This window comes from Eleutherodactylus coqui, chromosome 3 (genome assembly GCF_035609145.1).
Source record: "Eleutherodactylus coqui strain aEleCoq1 chromosome 3, aEleCoq1.hap1, whole genome shotgun sequence".
Classification (NCBI taxonomy): Eukaryota; Metazoa; Chordata; class Amphibia; order Anura; family Eleutherodactylidae; genus Eleutherodactylus; species Eleutherodactylus coqui.
In genome coordinates, this window is record NC_089839.1 from 43643511 (window position 1) to 43665158 (window position 21648).

At 44.5% G+C, this 21648-nt stretch overlaps 1 protein-coding gene across 1 annotated transcript in view; it reads right to left on the bottom strand.

The window, feature by feature from the left end:
- The window catches only part of MSH2 (mutS homolog 2), a 122268-nt gene that overhangs the window by 67357 nt on the left and 33263 nt on the right, over positions 1-21648 (bottom strand). The window contains exons 7-8 of the mRNA XM_066595528.1: positions 20038-20237; positions 1877-1990 (exon numbers count right to left, since the gene is read on the bottom strand). Coding sequence (XP_066451625.1) covers positions 1877-1990; positions 20038-20237 — 314 coding nt within the window. The remainder of the gene's footprint in view (positions 1-1876; positions 1991-20037; positions 20238-21648) is intronic.

The window sequence follows — 21648 nt, forward strand, 5'->3', positions numbered from 1 at the left end:
GTCACAAAGTGGCAAAAACTGACTTTTATTACATGTTTTAAAGACAGATGCTACAACTGTGGTAAGGAAGAATAAAAAAAACTGTTCCGCATTCAGTTTTTATATAAACAATAAAGCGGCATCTTTACTTGTATAGCAGCAGCCTGTTCCACAAACGTCCCTCCAGTCAAGAGCTCAAAATTGATACGTAAATCAGTACCTACAGGGGGTGATTAGCTGCCATTTTTCCCCAGATCTTACTTTTTAGCCAAGTTCTCTTAGGATAGAGCTGTGAGAATAGTCACAACAGTACCTAACCTGTAGTAGTCTGGGACACACCCACAGTTTCATCATTGGTTCAGGCTGCCTCCTCCGCAGGGTGGGAGGTTCACATTTAACTGTATGTTCACACAGCAGAATAAAATATGGATTTTTCTGCATTGATTCCGCCTCTAAAAACTACAGCAGAATTCTGAAGCCGAGCTGTAGATTTCTGGCATGGTTAGGCCCAATGTCCACGGGCGGATCCGATTTGCGGAATCCGCATGGGTAACCCACATGGAAGATCCGCAAATCAAACCGCCCATAGGGATTTGTTTTGCAGACCTTTTGGTCCGGAAAATAAATCGCAGCATGCTCCCTTTCAGTGGAGATCCCGCACGGACGGCTTCCATTGAAGTCAATAGCAGCCTTCTGATCCACAGCCCATCTGCAATTCAGGACACTATGGATCCCGTGGTAAAGCAAGAGCTTCCGCATACATTCGCAGTGGAGGAAATAGAAGACGTGTATATGAGGCCTTATGTAAATGTATGGCCATGGACCTGCATGCAAATTTCACCCTTTTAAAATGGACAAACGTGAGTGTGGATTTCCCTAAGTGGAATCTCAGCGCCATATAAACTACGATACGGGTTGCCATGGAATGAAATGGGACGCGAATTTGCCATGGAATCGATGCAGATTCCCAGATACAGCTACAGCAAATTTTCTGCTTTATGAACAGGGCCCATCGCCCAAGAGCAAAACTGAGCCTAAAAAGAGTCCTTGGGATTGGCAAGTCCTTGAAGTCAGAGTCTGAATGGTCATAAATTAATGCATATACTAGGAAAGTGAAAATTTCCTTAAAAGGCCTTGTCACAGTTAAAGCTTTTATGTGAAAACAGGTCTCCCAGGGTAAAAACATAATAAAGAGGTCATGCTCCATTCCCGATCGTAGTATAATCACATTCAGAGCTTCACCATCCCTCCCTATGGCAGTATAATCACATTCAGAGCTTCACCATCCCTCCCTATGGCAGTATAATAACATTCAGAGCTTCACCATCCCTCCCCCATGGCAGTATAAATCACATCCAGAGCTTCATTATTCCTCCCCATGGCAGTATAATCACATCTAGAGCTTCACCATTCCTCCCCATCGCAGTAAAATAACATTCAGAGCTTCACCACCATCCCTCCCCATGGTAGTATAAATCACATCTAGAGCTTCACCATTCCTCCCTATTGCAGTATAATCACATCCAGAGCTTTATTATTCCTCCCCATGGCAGTACAATCACATCTAAAGCTTCACCATTCCTCTCCATCGCAGTGTAATAACATTCAGAGCTTCACCATCCCTCCCCCATGGCAGTATAATCACATCTGGAGCTTCACCATCCCTCCCCGATGGCAGTATAATCACATCTGGAGCTTCACTATTCCTCCCCATCGCAGTATAATCACATTCAGAGCTTCACCATCCCTCCCCATCACAGTATAATCACATTCAGAGCTTCACCATCCCTCCCCATCGCAGTATAATCACATTCAGAGCTTTAACATCCCTCCTGGCCACGGAATATTCATATTTCCATCAGTCGTAGGTTATACATGACAAACACATGCAAGTGACCTACCTGCTCCAAGTCCATAGTGGTTTCAATCATTTCTTGGAATTTGGAAAAGTCTGAAGCAAGATCTGTGATGGGAGTGACAAACACGGCCAACAGCAGCATCAGGTGAGTCCCTGGAAAGAACAAGCAACATTTACGTTAATGTCAAGACCCTGAACTGAATTTAGGCTGGCATGTCAACAAGCTGGGCAAAGAAATGCAGAAATCAATAGGCTTAAAGGGATATTCCACTCTGGTACGGATATGGGATATTGCTAACATATGCCATTGTATCCTGATCACTGAGGGTCTCCCTTCTGGCATCACCAATTTGGAAAATGAAGGTACCAAGACCACTTCAGCCCTTTACCTGCATAGTGACACCCCCTGGCACACACACTATACAGGCTGGGAGTGTCGCAGTAGAAGGAAACACTGATAGCGCCACTTGTCCAGCATTACGGTACCGCCATTCTAATGGTATATTCACATGACGATGTGCTACTTGTTGATGTGCAAAATCCACATGCAGAATTTCTGACGCAGATTCCATGATCTGCATTAAGTACATGTCACTTGTTGAACTGCGACGAGGAAAAATCCACATTGTGATGAATCGGTCGTGTCTTGTAAGCGGATCAGTGGACATATGTGTGAATTGTACAATGTTCCCTATGACAAAGGCTGAATCACGGCAGAATACAGGAAGTCTTAGGAGGACACAGGCAGCTTCCAGTCCCTCGATTTTTAAGAAATGGTAATGTAGAAAATATGTAAGCTAATAAACAATTCTAGTAAGTGATTTACAGAAGTATTAATTCACTTTTGCATTAGAAACGTCAGAGTCGGCAGAGCTGGTAAGCCAACATCGCTGGCATTCAGTAACATGCGGCTTTGAAGCTGCAGGAGCCCAGGGTGCCGATGCGGTTCATCTATGTGGTGCCGGGCAGCCCGCTGGATTGACATACGGCTTCATTAATAGGTTGTGAGCTTGCCTGCTTCACTACATATACATGTGGCCTGACACCCTATATATGCCTTTTTTGTGCCGGAATAAGTACCAAGCAGCTGCCCCCCTCAGTATAAGGAAGGTGTGTGATTGGCGGTTTATCAATACCTTGCACCTGTGCCATTACTCCTCCATGTGGTGTTTAGATCTGCCCTCGTGTATCAGTATATTAGTAAGTATATGGCCGCTTATAGTGAATTTTTTTTTCCCCAGTGGAGATTCCCATTTATTTGACCGACACACATTTGACACAATTGACTTCAAATCTTGGCAAATTGCGCTGTGTGAACGTAGCAATCAAAATGAGCATTGTGAAATCTGGGGTGAATCCACAACAGTCTGTGGCAAATGTGCAAGTAAGAAATGTGAATTTTGCCAAGGATTTGTCATGGATATTCTACTACTGTAAATCCATCCTGTTCCGACAGACCCTCAGGACATGTTCACACAGGGCAGAGTGTCCGCAGCGAGAGCCCGCGGCAGAGTGTCCGCAGCGAGAGCCCGCGGCAGAGTGTCCGCAGCGAGAGCCCACGGCAGAGTGTCCGCAGCGAGAGCCCACGGCAGAGTGTCCGCAGCGAGAGCCCACGGCAGAGTGTCCGCAGCAGATGTTCTGCAGCGCAAAATCCACATGAAAATCTACATCATTTGAAGCAGAATTCATTTGAACAGGTGAAGTTTGCACCGCAAATCCGTTGACATGATTAACGTGTTGCAGATCCAAAATCCACACCTCAAATCACACAAGGATTTTCTGTGAATTTTTTTTCATGTCAACAAAATTTTGAAACGCTGAACCACTTAGATGCTACTGTAAAAGGTCAAATCCGCCCTGTGTGAACATGGCGTTAGGGTATGCTCACACGACATAGTCCGTGTCAGATCTGCCACATAATACACGTCAGAAATAAAAAGTCTTTGACGCGTATTTCTTCAGCAGATCTGCACTTATAGATGCAGCGTGTGTAGATATGCGGATCCCGAGCATACACTGATGTCAATCCGGCCTTGAACGTGCGAATCCTGCTTTGTGCGCAGTCTTAATTTCCAAGCTCCCGGCCGTTAGTAAAATCGCATCCATGTTGGGATTAGCGTTGTCCTAGCACACAACCGCAGCTCCGCACTGTCCCTGCTAAATTCCTTACATTGAAGACAATTGAGATAAATACGCGGCCTACGCAGAACAAGCTCGGAGTTTATGACTTCACTGCTGTGTTTTCGTGTTCATTTAACCCTATAGCCAATACGTCCAATGCTCTGTACCCCTACACGTTACATGAACCGCACGAACGGCAGAAACCAGTAAACACGGATTTGGCTTGTAAGTCTCCTGAACAGATGTTTTCCTTTTCTAATGAAGTCCCCGCTCAAGTGAGAATGGCGCGGAGACTCTGGCTGCGAGTCGCCTTTTGTTTTACACGCACAATCCTGGAAAATTACCGTATTAAATATTTATAAATAGGATGCAGATTCGGCCTCGGTGAAGCTGCGAATACTGGGAGGAAAAGCAAAAAGGAGTGTGAATGGAACCATCAGCATCAAGATGCTCTCAAGGAGATACACAGATACTTGAGAAGAGCGTTAAGATTATGAAAGGATACACAGTAAAGCCTGACAAGAGACTCCTGTATACAGAGGCGCTGGGGAAAAATCTCATTTAACCGCATTCATGTAGAAGCTTCGACAGACAGGTCTGACACCTAGCAGAGAGAAGCGAGAGGCAATTGTAATCGTGCGAAGAGGACAATATCCACACAAGAGGCAGAAATAAGGAGCGCCGTTTCCAGGAAGCAGACAATGTCCTTCGGTTATAACAAGACCAAGTATGGTAGCAGCCAAAAAACATAAAAACTTTCACTTTGGCAAAAGCAATTCAGTCGTGTAACCAAGAGATAATGAATGGATAAACTTGTCTGGCCTGTCTATCCAAAAGCAAGGGTGGACATAAAATACACATGGCTACACTGTAGGTAGTAGTTATAAGGGCCACCACCATGAAAAATGTATACTTCCTTCTACGTCTACCAGTTTGTGCACAAGGCGCTGGAAGCAGATCAGTGGTTACATTGTTACCTTGCACCGGGGTCCGAAGGAAATATCTACATAGCAGTTGGTTTGTATCCATGTAGGTTTCCAACCACATCGCAAATATAGAGGCTCAATACAAAGATTAGCCCGTATGTGTAGAACATGGATTATGAGTCCCATAGGGGACAGGGACTGTTGTGAGTGATGAAAATGTGTGTACAGTGCTGCAAAGCACAACACCTATTCTGAAAAAGTTGGGATGCTAGGTAAAAGGTAAATAAAAGTTAAAAAACAAAAAAATGCAATGAGTTGGAAGTCTCATAACTATATCTTATTCACAGCAGGACATAGTACTTATCAGAGAGTGAAAGGGAGACATTCTTCCATTTCTGAAATTAGAAACTGATGGCAGCAACACATCTCAAAAAAGTTGGGAAAGGGATAACAAACAGGCTAGAAAAGTAAAAACTGTATTAATGAAAAAAAATGGAGGGCCAATTTTTTTCTAAGTCACTCGACTGTATAAAAAGAACATGTTAGAGAGGCAGAGTCTTTCAGAAGCAAAGATGGTGAGAGGTTCACCAATCAGTGGAAAAATTGCGCAGGAAAATCATGGAACAGTTTCAGAAAAATGTTTAATATAAAACTGCAAGGACGTTGAATATCCCACCATCTATAATACACAATATCATCAAAACATTCAGAGAATCTGGGGAAATTTATGTGCACAAGGGACAAGGTTGACGGTCAATATTGGATGCTTGAGATCTTCAGGCGTCACTGCATAAAAAACAGGCATGATTCTGTAATGCAAAGTGTGATTGTTCGCAGTGCGAGAAACCAAGTAATCTTGTAGATATGATACCTTTTAACAAAAACACATGATGTAACAACAAGCTTTTGGGTGGTTCTCTTATCGACCCTTCGTCAGGCTAATGAAACTGGCTTGGATGGGGCATAATTATAACACAAATGCAGAGATGACACCCCTCTTGATCTAAATAAATGCTCACACACAGAAACTTGAGACTGTCTCACACTCAAGACTTAGAATAACACTAAACAACCTGAGAAAAGAGACAGATACTCAATCAGTCCACTGAGCTAAGGAATGTGACAGTTTTATGATGTCCGTGATCTCTCCTTTAAAGTCCAAACATAGAAATGAAAACACTAGCCCTGCAGCACCACCTATTGGATGGCAACATTCTTACAAATCAATTTTTGAATTTTTATGAAGTTTAAAAAAGCTTTTACATTGGATCACAGCGACCTTTTTGCAATGCAAATTACTGCATGGGTTCAGGAATACTTCCAGAGGACATTGTCTGTAAAACACAGCTGGCCATGCCATCCACAAATGCAAGCTAAAAACATTATCATGCAAAGAAGCCGCCCTATAACACAATCTAGAAAGGCCAGAATCTTCTCTGGGCCAAAGCTCATTTAAAGTGGGCTGAGGCAAACTGGAAAACTGTTCTGTGGGCAGATGAATCAAAATTTGAAATTCTTTTTGGAATCCACGGATGCTGTGTCCTGCGGACTTAAGAGCAGAGGGACCATCCAGGTTCTTATTAGCGCACAGTTCAAAAACCTGCATCTCTGATGGCATGGGATTGCATTAGTGCCTATGGCATGAGCAGCTTAGACTTCTTGAAAGGCACTATCAATGCTGAGCAGTATATAGAGGTTTTAGAACAGGGGTGCACAACTCCAGTCCTCAAGGGTTCCAACAGGTCATGTGTTCAGGATACCCTGTAGTAAGAACACCTGTAACAATGTCTGAGCTACTGACAATAATTAAGTCATCTGTGCAATTCTGAGGAAATTCAGAAAACATGACCTGTACTGGGGTGCCTTGAGGACTGGTGTTGTACACTCTTCTTCCAATATGGCCCAGACACCCCTGGCCCGAAGTTTGACAACCCTATTCTAAGGCCTCCTAACAGTTTTTTTTTAATGGCAAGGTACATTGTTACATAGATAAGTGACAAAAACCCCAACAGCCTCGTGGAATGCTCTATCAGGAGGCTGGAATGGGCACACATGACGGGGCGGAGCTACGCGATGACGCGTAGAAGGGGCGGAGCCAAAACGCCGCTGCTGCCGAACAGACCCGAAGGCAGAAGACCCTTTTCCGCAAGCGCGTCTAATCAGGCGATTAGACGCTGAAGTTAGACGGAGCCATGGAGACGGGGGCGCCAGCGCAGGGAAGGTAAGTGAATAACTTCTGTATGGCTCATATTTAATGCACGATGTATATTACAAAGTGCATTAATATGGCCATACAGAAGTGCTTACCCCCACTTGCTTTCGCGAGACAACCCCTTTAAGGCAGCAGAAATGCAGCCCTAAGCTCTCGCTCACAACCTGAAGGTTGCTGGTTCAATCCTCATGTGGTTCAGGTAGCCGGCTCAGCCTTACATCCTGGGTAAAATGAGTACCCAGCTTGAATGGGGGCAAAAACAGTCTGCCAAGAAAACTATGTGATGTCACCCAAGCAGTCAGTCATGACTTGACCTTTACCTATCTGCTCCATTAAAAGACGACGAAAGTACAACCATAGAGACCGCTTAAATGAACTTGAGTTCATAAAAAACAGATGCTACAACTGGATGAAATTGCAATTTTCATGGTTTTCTAAATGTTGAAGGAAAAAAAAAAAAAAGACAGATCGGGAAATGATCTGCTGCACAAAAGTGGACCTGTCAGTATCCTGAACGAGCTACCGTGTTTCCCCAAAAATAAGACCGTGTCTTATATTAATTTTTGTTCAAAAAGGTTTAACTTTTTTTCATGTATAGCTGCCTGGACACTATTTAAATTGGCTTTTTAAAATTAACTGTTAGCAGGGCTTAATTTTGGAGTAGGGCTTATATTTCAAGCATCCTCAAAAAGCCTGAAAAATCATTTTACATCCTCTAAAATTCTGGAAAATCATGCTATGTCTTATTTTCAGGGTATGTCTTATTTTCAGGGAAACAGGGTAGTCTCCATTTGTCTGTCCTGCCAAAGAAAAAGGATCCTGAAGGAAACTTGTCAAACGGAAAAAAGGATGGGGATGGGTAGTGGCGGGAACATTTCCAACAGAATAGTCAATTATGGTGTGAACCTTGCCTAACTTGGGACATCGGTGGTGGCCCTAGCTCCAGGGCTCTACCCTAGAGATCTTCCCAACATGACATATCTACTATCACAATACACTTTAAAACAAAGGTGTGCTGCCTATCCATTGAATGCAGCAAAAAAAGCTGCATAAAAAAAAGAAATATGGCCTAGACCTGTTGTATATCAAATTATAAGACAAGAGACGCCAATTTACTATGGACAAGCTCTATAGCTGCAGGTATAAAATATGCATGAAAGCCATTGGCTCATCCATAAATGGTGCGGACACTGATGTATTGCACCCCCTACAATGCACATCTAGGACTGCAGCAATACAAAGGAGAAGAAAACCGCAGCCATACAATATTTAATAAATCACTGTGGTACTTAGATGAATGACGGAGCGCCACCCGGGTAGTGTATGCAAATAAATAAGCTGGCTCATGCGCGCTCAGGAAAGAGAACGCCGCGGGGCAGATTCACACAGCCGACAAAACAAGAAGGTATCGAGGACGGCTGGACTGACCCAATCAGCTTACTTAGTCGTAATTTGCTGCAACCACATCCTGCAGCCATCAGTCTGCACTGCGGGGGACGCCGTTTACCCGATGAAATGCTTTATAAACTATTACTTACTCAGCAGCTCATTTAACAAAAGGAAGCATTACTGTAATGTGGAGTGTAAATGGCACTGAATGTGTCTAACAGGTACCTGCGAGGGAGACACATCAGCCGGATACGAGGGGGGATCTATACTCCGACCGCACTGCGCAGATGGGAGCTGGCAGACAGCGAAAGGAGAAAATTATACGACTAATCCAGCACTTGTCTCAGCCTTAGACAGCGGTGGTTATTACTAAAGAAAACCTCAAAACCGATGTAACACACATCATCTAATTGCAGCATCAGGGCGGCTAATTGGCAGGTAATCTCCACTGTAATTTAACAGAAGCCGCAAGAACCGACTTTGTAAACTCTACTGAGATTGTTCTGCAAAATCTGTCACCCCGCTGCAGCTGTTATTTTTGTTGCAATACCAAGCCTGGCCACTGCAGTGAGAACAGGGCTGCCTGCTTCCTGAAAGTGCACCAACCAGGTGAACAGTTGATTGGTGGGGATCCCGAGCAGCAGACCGTGCTGATCTATGATTGATGGCCTATCCTGTGCATTTAGTGGTTTGGCAAATCTAACTTTTGAAACTTTGCAGGATCAGGCTGGAGAGATGTCCAATGAAGCTCATGTATATTCATGTATACAGGCTCCCCCTCCCTAGAGATGCTGATTGGGAGGTCTTGCTGGGTTACTGTGCATATGGAGGGACCTGCCATTCAGCACCTGGAGTGTGCATGTATGAATATTGATAAGCTTTATTGGACTCCTCCAGTTTTTGTATTTTTTAACTCGTTTTATTGAATAAATATATCATACAGTATATGAGAAAACATAGAATATATCATAGCTAATGGAGAATTACACAGGTACATAGTTTACAACCGACATATAAGAACAATACATTAGTGCGCCAGACTACGGCGTCAGTAGAATTTGCCAGTTGGCACCCACACTACCGACCAGCCCTAGATACAGCTCCAGTTGGCACCCACATTACCGACCAGCCCTAGACACAGCTCCAGTTGGCACCCACATTACCGACCAGCCCTAGACACAGCCCCAGTTGGCGCCCACATTACCGACCAGCCTTAGACACAGCCCCAGTTGGCCCCCACATTACCGACCAGCCCTAGACACAGCCCCAGTTGGCCCCCACATTACCGACCAGCCCTAGACACAGCCCCAGTAGGCACCCACATTACCGACCACCCCTAGACACAGCCCCAGTTGGCACCCACATTACTGATCAGCCCTAGACACAGCTCCAGTTGGCACCCACATTACCGACCAGCCCTAGACACAGCTCTATTCAATAAACTTTGGAATAGATCCTGTGTGGAAGTTGTGTCCGTCGAGCCTCACGACCTCCCCCACACCTTATGGAATTTTCTATTTTTATAAACTATGCTATCATACGGCAAAGTGGAATTAACGATATTCTGCCACATGTAGCGTGTTGGGGGAACGCCTATCCATCCAGCGGAAGGCTATCATTTTGCGAGGCAAGAACACATTGCCTTAGTAAGGAATAGCCAATCGTGAAATTGCCAGTACTCCTCATCCAAAACACCCAACAAGCATATTATCGGGTCAAGTGGAATTGGCATCCCCAGTAGCTGGCTTAGAAATTCTGTAACCTCCCTCCAGTGCGCGTAAATATCTGGGCAGCTCCATATTATATGGTTGAAATTTGCCGTCGGTATCAATTACATTAGTTGGTAGATACCCTGACTCCTTTAAACAGCCTAGTCGGCGTTAGATAGCACCGGTGAAGTATATACAGTTGAGTTAATTTATTCACCGGGAACTCACCTCTTGCGATCCCCAGCGATAAGCTCATCTGCCGGCCTCCCAACCAGGCAGGACGTAGTCATTGACGCTGGGACTGGAAATGCCAAAGCCGGCTTCACTCTCATTGAAATGAATGGGAGCCTTTAGCATGCTGGTTGCCCCTACTAGAAGTAGTTAACTACATAATGTCTAATTATCGAATTCAATGCTTCAGTCTCAAACGTGGTGAGAACATCTGTCAGAAGCCTCAAGAAGATTTCCCAACGTAGAATTTCACCAGAAGGCTCTGACGCATGGCATGGTATATTCATACCCACTCCATCCTTGTGATCTGTGGGGTCCCAGTGGTCAGACTACCATCGACACTTATCCCCTATCCTGTAGGTACTTTTCCTGGGACAGTCCCTGTAAAGAGGTTTTCAGGTCATCAATATTAAATCGGGGGAGGTCCGTCTCCCAACACTGAGCCAATCAGGTCTTTGAAGATGTCCTATATTGCAATTCAATCGCATTTCACAGAATGGAACGGAGCTGCACACAGGCCATAATGTGCCGAAGCCCCTTCAAACAGTTAATCAGTGAGGGTGCCGGAAGTCAACATTTCCCCCCAATCAGATACCGATGACCTATTCCATTAAAGGGGTTGTCCCACGCCGAAACGTTTTTTGTTTTTTTTTGCGCAGCGCAGGACAAGGGATGTGTTGAAATAAAAAAAAAATTTTTACTTACCCGAATCCGCTCTCTGCAACTTCTTCCTTCTTTTCCTCCAAGATGGCCACCGGGATCTTCACCCACGATGCACCGCGGGTCTTCTCCCATGGTGCACCGTGGGCTCTGTGCGGTCCATTGCCGATTCCAGCCTCCTGATTGGCTGGAATCGGCACACGTGACGGGGCAGAGCTATGCGATGACGCGTAGAAGGGGGCGGAACCAGAACGCCGCTCGTGCCCGGACCGACCAGAAGGGAGAAGACCCTTCTGCGCAAGCGCGTCTAATCGGGCGATTAGCCGCTGAAATTAGACGGAGCCATGGAGACGGGGACGCCAGCGCAGGGAAGGTAAGTGAATAACTTCTGTATGGCTCATATTTAATGCACGATGTATATTACAAAGTGCATTAATATGGCCATACAGAAATGCTTAGCCCCCCCTTGCTTTCGCGAGACAACCCCTTTAAGGGGTCGTCAATGCTTTTTTTCAGGACTAAAGTATCTTTAAATACCTAAGCGAATGTCTGAAAACCGTACACTACAACACTTCGAAAAAGTGGACAAAAAAAAAGTGGAAAACAACCCTGCATAAATGATGTGATTATTGGCAGTCTTCACGGCCTGAAATGAAACGTGGAGGCATCAGCGGTTGCTTAGAGACTATTAGCCAGGAAGCCCCCAGACAACGAGGGAGAAGAAACTTCTAGTGTTTTTACCAAACAAGCTCCAGCTGTACATCTGAGGACAAAAACAACTAGAAATTTGCTTATTTTCAATAACATTCTTAAAGAGAACTCGTCACCACGACTGACCCACTACAATAAGGATATCAGTGCAACGTCCTAATATTACACCCCAAAAATAAAGGGTAGCTACCACACTCTTATGAAAGCTGTCTAAAAACAAAAAAAAAAAAATCTATTTGTTGCCAATAGCAACCAATCACAACGCAGCTTTCATTTCTTACACTCCTGAGGTAAAATGAAAGCTGGGCTGTGATTGGTTGCTATGGGCAGATTTTCTTTTAGACCGCTTTAATAGTGTGGGGCCAGCCTACATTTCTGTGGCCTCCCTGTACAAAAATCACAGAGCAGCATACAAAGTGAAAGCTGTGCTGTGATTGGTTGCTATGGGCAACAAAGACAGTTTTTCTTTTAGCCATTTATCATAAATCTCCCCCATTGCTTATCACATGACCTCGCTTAGCCAGTCAGAAGATCTGAATGATATAAACTGCAATTCCCGTTTGAAGTGTCTGTCACATGATACCTTTCACAGCTACTGACTGGTTAGGATAGATCATATGACTCCACCTATATATTAGAAAAAGTACTAAGGGTGCCCTGTGTAGTCATGTCTGGATGTCCTATATATTAGGACAAGTACTAAGGGTGCACTGTGTAGCCATGTCTTGGTCCCCTAGATATTAGGACAAGTACTAAGGGTGCACTGTGTAGCCATGTCAGGGTCCCCTAGATATTAGGACAAGTACTAAGGGTGCACTGTGTAGTCATGTCTGGATCCCCTATACATTAGGACAAATACTAAGGGTGCACTGTGCAGTCATGTCTGGGTCCCCTAGATATTAGGACAAGTACTAAGGGTGCACTGTGTAGACATGTCTGGGTCTCCTATATATTAGGACAAGTACTAAGGGTGCACTGTGTAGCCAGGTCTGGGTCCCCTATATATTAGGACAATTACTAAGGGTGCACTGTGTAGCCATGTCTGGGTCCCCTATATATTAGGACAAGTACTAAGGGTGCCCTGTGTAGTCATGTCTTGGTGCCCTATATATCAGGAGAAGTACTAAGGGTGCACTGTGTAGCCATGTCTGGGTCTACTATATATTAGGACAAGTACTAAGGGTGCACTGTGTAGCCATGTCTGGGTCCCCTATATATTAGGACAAGTACTAAGGGTGCACTGTGTAGTCATGTCTTGGTGCCCTATATATCAGGAGAAGTACTAAGGGTGTCCTGTGTAGCCATGTCTGGGTCCCCTATATATTAGGACAAGTACTAAGGGTGCACTGTGTAGTCATGTCTGGGTCCCCTATATATTAGGACAAGTACTAAGGGTGCCCTGTGCAGCCATGTCTGGGTCCCCTATATATGAGGATAAGTACTAAGGGTGCCCTGTGCAGCCATGTCTGGGTCCCCTATGTAAGAGAATATTCTCTTGACCCACTTGGCACTCCAGAAAGGAGTATATGAGTTAGAAGCATTATATATATGCATGCAGCTCTCTCTATTGAAGTCTATAGTACGAAATGCCGGGCCGTTACCGTGACATCCATCATCTACAATGGAGAGCACCACATGCATTGTCTCCTCCTCTCTTAAGTGCTGGTTGGGGGGAAAAGTGACCGCCATGCTCCCAATAAGTAGGAGTCCTCGAAGTTGAACTTACTTCAATTATGGCATATACTTAAGATACAGCATAAATAGAGAAAGGAATACCTTTGTGGCCCTTGGAAGTGGTTCAGTATGGCAATCTGACCCTCAGACAAGAAAACGTTGTGCACCGCTGACCAATTATCTTCCAACAAATGCTCTCTATCCATTTATAGCCGCCGCTTAACCCTTTCCAATCCAATTTGTATTCTGGTTTTCCTTGGGGGCTTACCCTTTTCTGCAGTTATACAACGGCACTATCTGCTGGCTAAAGCCAGTACTGCATGAGATGACACGTTGGATAGGCTCCGACAGCAGAGAGGCTGGCAATATACAGTAAGAGAACCCCACCGGACATCTTCCAACATCGGAGCTGTACAGCCTTAAATCATAATCTCTTTAGACGTCAGACAGTAGATTGGAAAGGGTTAAATGTATTTTCTAGCCCCTGCCACATTCCCAATGAATCCATGCCATTACCTTTACCGCCCAATAAGCAAATGAGACCATGTATTGTCATAGGGATGGTCAGCAGCATAAAGTTCCCCGGGGCACAGAGGACATGTCAACAGTAATTCATGCCAGAGAATCCCTCTCTACAATACCAGGCCTTGCCACAGTAAAGAACGAAGCCGTCAGCTACCAGACCGTGTACCGCACTGACCCCGATAACAGCTGATTGCTGGGAGTCCCGAGTAGACACACACATCGGTCTATTGTAAGCCTATCCTAAAGGCTAGACAAACCATAAAAGATGGCCAATCTCTTTAATGAGGCTTCTGCATCCACATTATACATTCCACTTTCATATCAATCCTGTCTCTAAAACGTCCAGTTCCGTTTGTTCCACAAAGTCTGTAATGTCTGACGAAGCTTCCTGGCAGTACATCTCTTGCCTTTCTCTTATGTGCAAGAAAATTAAAAAGAAGTTCCATCAACCTCAAGGATTTGGGGTCACCGGCATCGCTAATACCATCAAGCTAGAATGAAAGGTTACTGGAAATTAAAACCCGAATATAGGAAATGAGGCATCAAATCTATAAAGGAATGCTAATATTACCAATTGCCTGCTCATGAAATACTCCAAGCATCTGCAAGAGTGAAACGTACCTCAAGGTTATAGAAAAGGAGGCAAGTGGAAAATTATTTTTACAAAAAAAAAAAAAAACTCAGTTGGACGGGTCAAGGACAAAATCAGAAAAATTAAATTTCTGTTGGATGCTTGCCTGGTCCAACAACTAAATTTATTAGCAATGGCTCAGTCCATATCACTCTACTGCATGATGAATGAGCAGCACTCCTACTTCTCAGGACTGTAACACTTCTTAATGGGTGATAATGTATGCCTGTGAGTAATGAACCCACGGAGAACATATGCAAGTAATCCAAGGAAAGGACAGAAACCTGACAAATGTTTTCCCTACAAGAAGGCTACAAGCATATTATATATGTGGCTTGATAAGTATATGCTACCCTACCAAAAGTAATTGGACAGCAAATAAGCATCAGAAATTGTATTTTTATTCATATGTTAATACTTAGTGGGGCTCCTTTGGCCCTAATGAAATCGGGTACTCTGTGACATGTCGTGTTTCTCAGAAAATAAAGTATGATTGTTCTCAGTGAGAGAAACCAAGTAATCTTGTAGATCTGATACCTTTTAATGGCTGACAAAAATACATGATGTTACAGCAAGCTTTTGGGTCTTCTATCAATCCTTCATCAGGCTAAGATGAAACTGGTTTGCATGGGGGGCATATATAATATATAAATGCAGAGAGGACACCCCTCTTGATTGAAATACAAATGTTCACACAGAGAAATTTGAGACCGTTTTGCACTCAAAACAGACAAACTGAGACATAAATACTTAATCAGTCCACTGAGCTCAGGAATGTGACAGTTTAATAATGCGTCTTATCGCTCCTTCAACCTGCACATGGAAGGAGATGCAGCACTATCTATTGGAAGGCAACATTCTTACAAGTCAAGTCCTGAATTTTTATGAAGTTTAAATTTAAAAAAAAGTGATTGGGAAGAGGACATCCCTCTGGACCTTCTTCAGACTTTGCATATTCTCCACTTATGTAAAAATCCCGGGCCGAGGTTCATTCCATTCTTGACAGTATCAAACATGGCCATAAATTTGTACTCAAATTCTTCTGTGACGCTGCAACTTGTAATTGCCCTGCAGTATGATAACTCATCTGCTATGCCCGTGACCACAAAAATGTTTTATGGTAATTCTGGGTCTATAGCAGGACTAGAAGATCCCTGGGACATTCACATGTTCCACGTCCAATGTTGTTTACCTGATCCTGTGCAGTGAATGTCCTGTTGGGGGGCTTTATATCGGGGAAACAGGACAAAAACGGAGAGCCAGTATAAGATCTCATCGCCATTCAATTAGAAAGGGAAAGACGGAATTGCCAGTAGCAAAACATTTTTGAAACCTACCTTGAAAATAAGTCCTGATTGCAGTTAAACTCAAAAGACACACACACGCACGCACGCACGCACGCACACACGCACACACGCACACACGCACACACGCACACACGCACACACGCACACACGCACACACGCACACACGCACACACGCACACACGCACACACACACACACACACACACCCTAAGAGGCACTGTCCAGCTCTGCTTCACATCTCCTCTGTAGCTCTGGAAGACTTGTAGTTTTTACTCAGCGCTTCCAGGTCAGGGGTTCAAAATCCCCGCCTCCAGGAAGCGCTGGCTCTGATTAGCTGAGCCACAGCGCTCCAGAACCAATCAAAGCTAGCGCCTCCTGGAGGCGGGGATTTTGAACCCTGTCTAGGAAGTGCTAGATGAAAACTACAAACAAGTCTGCCAAGGCTTAGAGAAGACGTGTGGCGTAGCCGTACAGCGCCTCCTAGGCGATGTATTGTGTTTTGCAAATCTCATACACATTGCTGATACTGTATATGCTGTGCCTTTTCCGCAAAGAAAATCGCGGCAAACCGCCCTTTGTAAACCTAGCCCAAATGCTTCACCCGTCCTATTAGTTTGCTACAGCGTATCAAATTCTTGTCAAATGTATCAGACTAGATTTTCAAAACCTCATCGACTTTGCCGCTACCGTAAATGCTGCGAAATTCTACGTCAAATCTAACCCGAATAGAACCCCTTACAGTTTTGAACAGGTTTTTCAGCTCCTGGCAGCCAACACTAATGTGTATATTTTCTCACAGCAAGCAGAGATCTTGAAAGCATTGAGAAATTGAAACTAATTATATCAGATCACCACAAAACATGTCATTATCCAGTAACTAAGCTTTATTTACATAGAACGAGAACCCCATATACGACGAGTTATAGCCTAGTATAAGAAACATTCGTTCCTCAATTGTTTTCCTATTATCATCATGGTCGATAAACTCCTTAAACGTTCACCTACTTTTATTTTATTGGTCGCTCCTCCTATAAAGGCCGGGTGTTTTAAGCTAAGCGGATGGAACATTTTGATTTTTTGGGTTTAGTATCCCCTTATAGGATGCTTAGTGTCTAAATATTTATGACCCATTTTAGTGTTCTTATAGGTTCTGCTGAATGGGGAAACAAGCCAGCTGTCAAAATGCCATTCATAGCAGTCGCTGGCGGAGCATTAACTTTCATTTAAATCAATGGAAGCTTAAGATCTCCTAACAAGACGTCTGAAAAAGTGTTCAAGTTCTTGTAAAGAATCTGGAACAGAGAGAAGACCTTGGAAATTCACCAGCGAGAAAACAAAAAGGAATGTCTGCCAGTGTCAAGCCTTAAATGCTGAACGATTGGAAGCTTTCACCGAGCTTGTTGGGATGAGGACGGCTCCTGGTCAGAGAATATACAAGGTGCAAACCAAGCCAAGAGATCATTTCTGCCGTGCAGCGAGTTGGGCGTCCGATTGTGGCTATAAGATCCTCCATTTTTCTGGTAGGGCTTCTCACGAGACTTCGCAGAAGTATCTCTGCAGATCTGTTCCAGTTCAGCAAAAACAACATTTGCAAAGTGAATAACCGGTGTACGATAAGGTGCTCTATCTCACCATCGGCAATCTTATACCCCCAAAGGAGTTGAATAGGGCTCTGCAACCGGTCAGGTTCCTCCACACCAAGCATACCATGCCTTGTCTTTATGGACCACGCTTTGTGCACAGACATACTGGAACAGAAAAGGGCCTTGTTTTCCAAAAAAGTTGAATGCGACAACTACGTAAAAGTTTTCGTATGCAGTAGGAATGATATTACCCTTCATCGGAAGAAGGAAGCCAAAACTTCAGACTATTATTCCTATTCCACTAATAGGCACTATGTAATCTGATAGGCTCCGTTGTCCAAGTATCCGCCAAACCCAGATCCATTCAGCAGACTGCCCGCTAGTGATCGGCAATAATCGCTCCAGAGAACAGAGTTCTTTCACTTCTCCGGAGTCCAATGGCAGAATGCTTTCCACCAGTCCTGAAGTACCCCCAATCAAGTCATGTTTTCAGGACCTCCTTAGTATTGCACAGGTGATGTAATTATTGTCAGCGCCTCAGATGTTCTCTCTATAGGATAGCCTCAAAATTATGACCTGTTGGGAAGTTTAGGAATTAAGAAACATGGCTTGCTCCTGCCGGAGTATGACATTCAGCCTGAGCGTCTTAGACTTGTGTACAGCTGTGCTATCCTTGAAAGCCATTTCTTGAAGCTTCTGATAGCGCCGTGTGGATGTCACTCCCAGAAGCAGTTTGTTAAATCACTTACTACAGAGCTCCACGGGACAGGTCATTTTTGCACACCACATGCTTCAGCACTGGGCGGTTCGGCTCGGCAGGTCTACAAGGTTTACCGATTCACGGCGGAGCTTTTTGTGCTGGTAGTCGCTTCCACTTCACAAATATCACAATAGTTGTCCCGGATAAGCTCTAGCAGATCAGAAATGTCAAAAGCTGACCTTGTAAAAACCGATTGTCAATGGAAACTAGGAGGGATGTTCTCATGCTTTGGAAATATAGTGTTTAAATGCCAGTTTTAAGAGAGCTTTAAAGGGCAGCTGTCACCTTTGCTGCAGCAACATAAACTAAGTTCTAGCGCTATTAAGGCAGGTGACAGGGAGGCGGGTGACGTATAATTTATACTCGCCGGCTTCCTGGATCCCGCAGTATTTCTCTCTGAAGTCGCGCAGAACACAAAAATCTAACTCTTCTCCAAGTCCTGTATGGGTTGCACGACTGTACGCTCTCCACAGACCCTGTACAATGCATGTCCCATTCTTACCCCTGAAAACAAAAATAGGACATGCAGCGATTTTTTTTTTTCATGGGCCATTGGCTCGTGTAATGAAAAAAAAAAAGGCATGTGAATATCCTCATAGGTGTGTGAATTGGCCTGTAGTCTCAAGAGGAGCAATATCAGTTGGAAAGAATGGAAATCTAATCTAACCCCTTAACACTATAGGACATAGTTACATCCTGCAGCGCTGGGATATGTGTAAAAGGAAGATCGCACGGTGATCTCCCTTCATACAATGCGGGCGCCGGCTGTTTATTACAACCGACACTTGGTGGCAACAGCTCCAATAAGCCACACGGCTCGTTGGAGCTGTTAAGACTTTAAATGCCACTGTCAATTCTGATAAGAGGCATTTAAATGCCTGGGCTGATGTTCCAGGGTCCCGTGCGGCCCCCTGCGATGAGATTACAGGGAGCCGTGCGGGTGGCATGGCAGCCGAGGTCTTCTGAATGCCTATCAAGCCATGCCCATGAGGTGGCTTGAAAGAATGCCTGTCTGATCGCACTTTGTTGTAATGCTATGGCATTACATTATAATGCAGAAGCGATCAAAGCAAAACTGAAAATGGAAAAAAGGGACGCCTCCTTAAGGGGTTAAGACCCATGATGAGCGCCAATCTACGATATAGAAAGTGCATCAGCAGTAGATTAAAAGGATCTTGACACAACCCCATGCAAATTGGTATGTGGGAGAAGTGATAATTAACACAATCATTCCTCTTCAATACATTTTTAATATTGTCGGCAGCCCAGCCGCTTTACACGCGTAGATATGTGATGCGGACAAGGATTTCTGCGCTGGGGAAAAGATGCGATCAGCCAGCACATGAACATTTATTTACCAGTAAGAGCTGAGATAGGACAATCCCATTATAGGGGTATTCTGGGACATTCTTGAATCTTTTCTAATGGTGACCAATAGGCAATCAATAGATGATTGGAAGGGATCCGCCGCTCAGATCTCCACCATGCAGCTGTCACTGTGGTCAGCGCAGAAAGTGCTGACCGTATTACAGTGGCCCAGGTTGGTATTGCAGGCGATCGTGCTGTGGAGGACTTGGGGCATTCATAAATAAAATCTGAACGGCCACTGTGTAATTACACATTATCCCTGTAGCGGCCGCAGGAGGACAAATGCATAGCTGACCCCATCATCATAATAGAAGGAATCTCTATGGTGAAAAACTTTTAGAAACAGTTTTGAGTTCAGACATTTCTTCCAATACACAATACATTTGACTCCTACCTTCATATTTCTCCAAGGCCTGGATGACGCTGGGCAGCTGGTTCACCGCCTGATAGAGTCTGTAGCAATCTTGTAAATTTGCATTCTGTCTTTGGAACTTTTTGGACAACCGGTTAAGATCTGGAAAGCGACGCAGTAAATCCTCCTGTAGGCACTGTCTGAGTTCTGCATCAGTCACAAACGCTTCCACCAAGTTCAATCTATGAGTGAAAGAATGAATTTGTTAGTGAGGTGTAAGATCCCGTATACAGCCAATCACATGAAATCTACAGTAATAATAAATTGGGATTTCTGTCTGACAACAGTTACATGTCGAACACATCACGGCTTAATATTCTGTATGCTGCTAGTAAGATATACAGTATATAAAAAGTTACTTTGTAACTTTTGATACTTGGCCCATAACGCAACAGGACGACATATCACTTTGTTCTGTATCAGGTCTGCACAACATACGGCCCACAAGCAGCCGGCAGAGGATGTCTGGTAGCTGGCGGACTTTGACATGACTGATGTCAAAAGGCTAGTCATAGTAATGTCACAGTCTGTGACAGTCATGTCACGCTAGCGGTAAGCTTTACTGGCTAACGAGCCTTCCCTGAATACCAGTCATATGACGGACAGTTCAGATCTGCGAGGGAAGGCATAGCGGATGTCAGCTGGGTGTGACTTGAACGTGTTGAACACGCTGCTGACATCTGCTATCCCCTCCTACGTTGTGTAGCCGGGCACTTGCATCCAAGCTAAAAGGGGGTGCAGCAGGGTACTAGAGCCTCTACGCCCGCCTGTATCACATCTTGCATCCAAGCTAGAGGCAGTACAACAGGGTACTAAAGCCTCCATGCCCACCCATGTCACATTTTGTATTTAAGCTAGCGGCAGTACAACAGGGTACTAGAGCCTCCATGCCCACCCATGTCTCATCTTGTATTAAGCTAGAAGTGGTACAACAGGGTACTAGAGCCCCCATGCCACATATCACATCTTGTATTCAAGCTAGAGGCAGTACAACAGGGTGATAGCGCCTCCATGCCTGCCCGTATCACATCTTGCCTCCAGGCTACAGGCGGTACAACAGGGTACTAGAGCCTCCGTTGAAGGGGTAAGCTTTCCACAATAAATGATCCTTTTGCTCTGATACTGCAATCACTTATTTATATAATAACGTTATAATCACAGAGAAAGTTTCATTTGATTCTGACAACTTCTAGGGGAGGGATATTTTTTACCTACTGCCATGTTGCACAGGCTCCTGCCCCAAATACTCAACCAGTTATTTCAAGTTACAGCAGCCATTTAATGGAAGGAACCGCAATGTGCAGAAACAGCCAAGCTGGATGAAGGTGAATGGAAAATAAGGGCTTTCTACTTGTGTGTCCTGTCATCTAGTGACCTCACAAGTGATCCGGTTAAAAAAAAAAAAAAAAATAGATGACCTTTCCTTAGAACATTGGTCTTTGATCAGTGGGGTGCCCAAGTCTCTACACCGCTGATCAGCTGTTTGTAGTGCTCCAGAGGGGGCTGCAACCCCTTCAACACTGCTGACCAACAGGGGTGCTAGGTTGGACCCCGACCAATGTGACAATGATGGCCTAGAGAATGTTCTGTACA